This window comes from Gekko japonicus, unplaced genomic scaffold (assembly GCF_001447785.1).
Source record: "Gekko japonicus isolate JY-2015 unplaced genomic scaffold, Gekko_japonicus_V1.1 scaffold505, whole genome shotgun sequence".
Classification (NCBI taxonomy): Eukaryota; Metazoa; Chordata; class Lepidosauria; order Squamata; family Gekkonidae; genus Gekko; species Gekko japonicus.
In genome coordinates, this window is record NW_015169788.1 from 210,713 (window position 1) to 213,137 (window position 2,425).

General features: G+C 54.2%; 1 protein-coding gene across 1 annotated transcript in view; it reads right to left on the reverse strand.

Annotated features, from left to right (window-relative positions):
• Positions 1-915: 915 nt before the first annotated feature.
• Positions 916-2,425, reverse strand: part of LOC107115302 (speriolin-like) — a 5,761-nt gene continuing 4,251 nt past the window's right edge. Inside the window, exon 3 of the mRNA XM_015416984.1 lies at positions 916-1,307. Coding sequence (XP_015272470.1) covers positions 978-1,307 — 330 coding nt within the window. The 3' untranslated portion in view covers positions 916-977. The remainder of the gene's footprint in view (positions 1,308-2,425) is intronic.

Genomic DNA, 2,425 nt, shown 5'->3' on the forward strand with positions numbered 1-2,425 from the left:
TCAGGCTCCACTGGACTGGTTTGGAATTGGGGGGGGGGGACATGCAGATCTGTCCTCGCAGAGGAGGGAGAGCTTGTGCCTGAATAAAACTTGGTCTTAAAGATGCCACTGGACTGTTTTGGGCCAGGGGGCCAGGGGGAGCGCTGCAACTTACCTGGCTGCTTCTTGCTCTGACTGAGGGCTGCTGGGAGCAGGAGGTGGGGCTTGTTGCATGTGCCCGCCCCCTGGGCTCTTTACTGCCGGAGCTCCGCTCCTGTGCGCTCCTGCAGGAAATGACCTGATTATGCGGAGGAAGACCCTCTTGAGCTTTGAAGGTGCCGCTAGAATCGTGTGGGGTTCTGGAGGAGGAGCTCAAGACCATTGGCCTGTGGAGGTCAGCACTGTCTGCTCGGACTGGCAGTGGCTCTCCAGGGTCTCAGGGGTAGGGTCTAACCCGATTCTTTTACTGGAGACGAGGGAGAATGAACCTGGGATCTTCTGCATGTACGGCAGAAGCTCTGCCACTGAGCCACAGCGCTCTCCCAGCTGCCTGGACCTGGGGCCAGACTCAGTCAGGACCACCCCATTTCTTTGGTGTGTTCCTGAGGGATAACCTCTGCTGCCGCCTCCCTTTGTGGTCTGGGATGCCCTTTCCTGGCCCCCTCCCAGGCTGCAAGCCAAGAGCCACTCTGAGCAGCGGATTGGGGAATTGCTCGGTGTGAAGGGGTTTTTCTTTTGTGGGGTGTGTGTGTGCGCTTGGGGCAGCCAAGGGATTTTTCTGACTGGGGCTGGCTTGGGTTCCATTCCGTTCTGCTCCATTTTGTTGACGGCCACAAGGGAGACACCCTCGTACTGGTCCCCTCCCAATTGGAGGCACTCTGGCAGGAGCCGGGGACCTCCTCTGCGAAGTCTGAAGCGGGAGACACTTTGGCCAGGCAATGTTGGGTGGTTTATTGCCCTCGCAGTGGGACACGCGCACACGGTGGGTGTTTGTGGGGTCACCAGATGAACAGCGGCTTCCCATCCTCCTGAGACAGGAGATGGAGGCAATTGAGGAGCAGCATGCAGTCGGCTTGCTGATCCGCAGGAACGACGTTCTCGACAACATTGCGCATGAAGTTGATGTCGTTGTAGACGTCTCCCTCGGCGCCAGTCGTATCTGGCCGCACCCGGAGGATACCGTAAGTGTTCACTATGTTTTCCGTGAATCTGGGGTGGACATTTGGGTCGTAGCCCAGGGAGTGCAGCCGGTCCATGATTCTCTGGTGCCGCTCCGTGAGGCTCGTGCGCTGCTCTTCGGTCAGTCCGGACTGGGTGTCACTTCCTCTCTGTGGGGAGAAGAGCAGTGTTAGGCCCAAGAGGTGTGTGCGGGGGGGGGGGACCCACTAAGAGACCCACCACCTTCATTCCATCTTCATTGCAGCCTGAGTTGCACAGGAATCTTAGGGTCAGTTCACACAGCCCACTGAATTAGGATCTGCGATAGCTGCGGTAGCTCAAGTGGTTAAGACGTTGAGCTGCAGACCGGAAGGTCGGTAGTTCAGCAGTTCGAGACCCGAGTGCTGCATGACGGAATCACAGCGCCTGTCAGCCTAGCAGTTCCAAAGCAAGAAATTGCAAGTAGATAAATAGGTACTGCTTTGGCAGGAAGGTAACAGCGTTCCATGCACCTTGCCGTCTAGTCAGGCCGGCCACATGACCACAAAAACGTCTTTGGACAGCGGTGGCTCTTCAGCTTTGAAAGAGAGATGAGCACCTCCCCCTAAGGTCAGATTCAGCTGGCTTTTGAGCAAGGGAAGCCTATAGCTTCTTCAAGACTAACCAGTTCTGGATTCAAGTGGCGCTGACAAGTGTGACTGCCACCCAAGACCCAGCCCAGCATTCTCATGTGGCCATAATCTGTGAGAGGATGTTCAGACCTACGATATTCACCCACCCACCCCTATCCTAGGGATATTTAGGGTTAGGGATGCATTTTACTGTAGCGTTGGTGTGTATGGCAACTGGGAATGTGCACTGCAGTTTGTTTCATTGTTTCCATTTTTGTTTTTAATTCCAAAGGGTCTGTTTCATTTTTATGGGTTTTTATTGGTACGGTTTTGTTTCTTTTTGTTGTTGTTATCGTTTCATTTTCCCGATTCTGCTTTGTTGCTATTCTCCACTGGTTTCCACAGAAGTCCCACCCACCCCTTTCCTTGGGTGTTTGTACCTTCATGGTTTCCCATAGAAATTGGACAAAATTCTGAGGGAATGTAGTATGCCCAGGGGTCATTTCGTAGAAAAAGAGATGCAGGAGCTCATTAGCATACCTTATTAGCATAATTTATTTGCAAATGCCACACCCCCTGACATCACCGGAAGTGTGTCGGAAGGCAACACCCACCGCTCAAGCTCCACCGGACTGTTTTGGATTGCTAGCTATTGGGGGGGGGGGGGCGGCACGGTT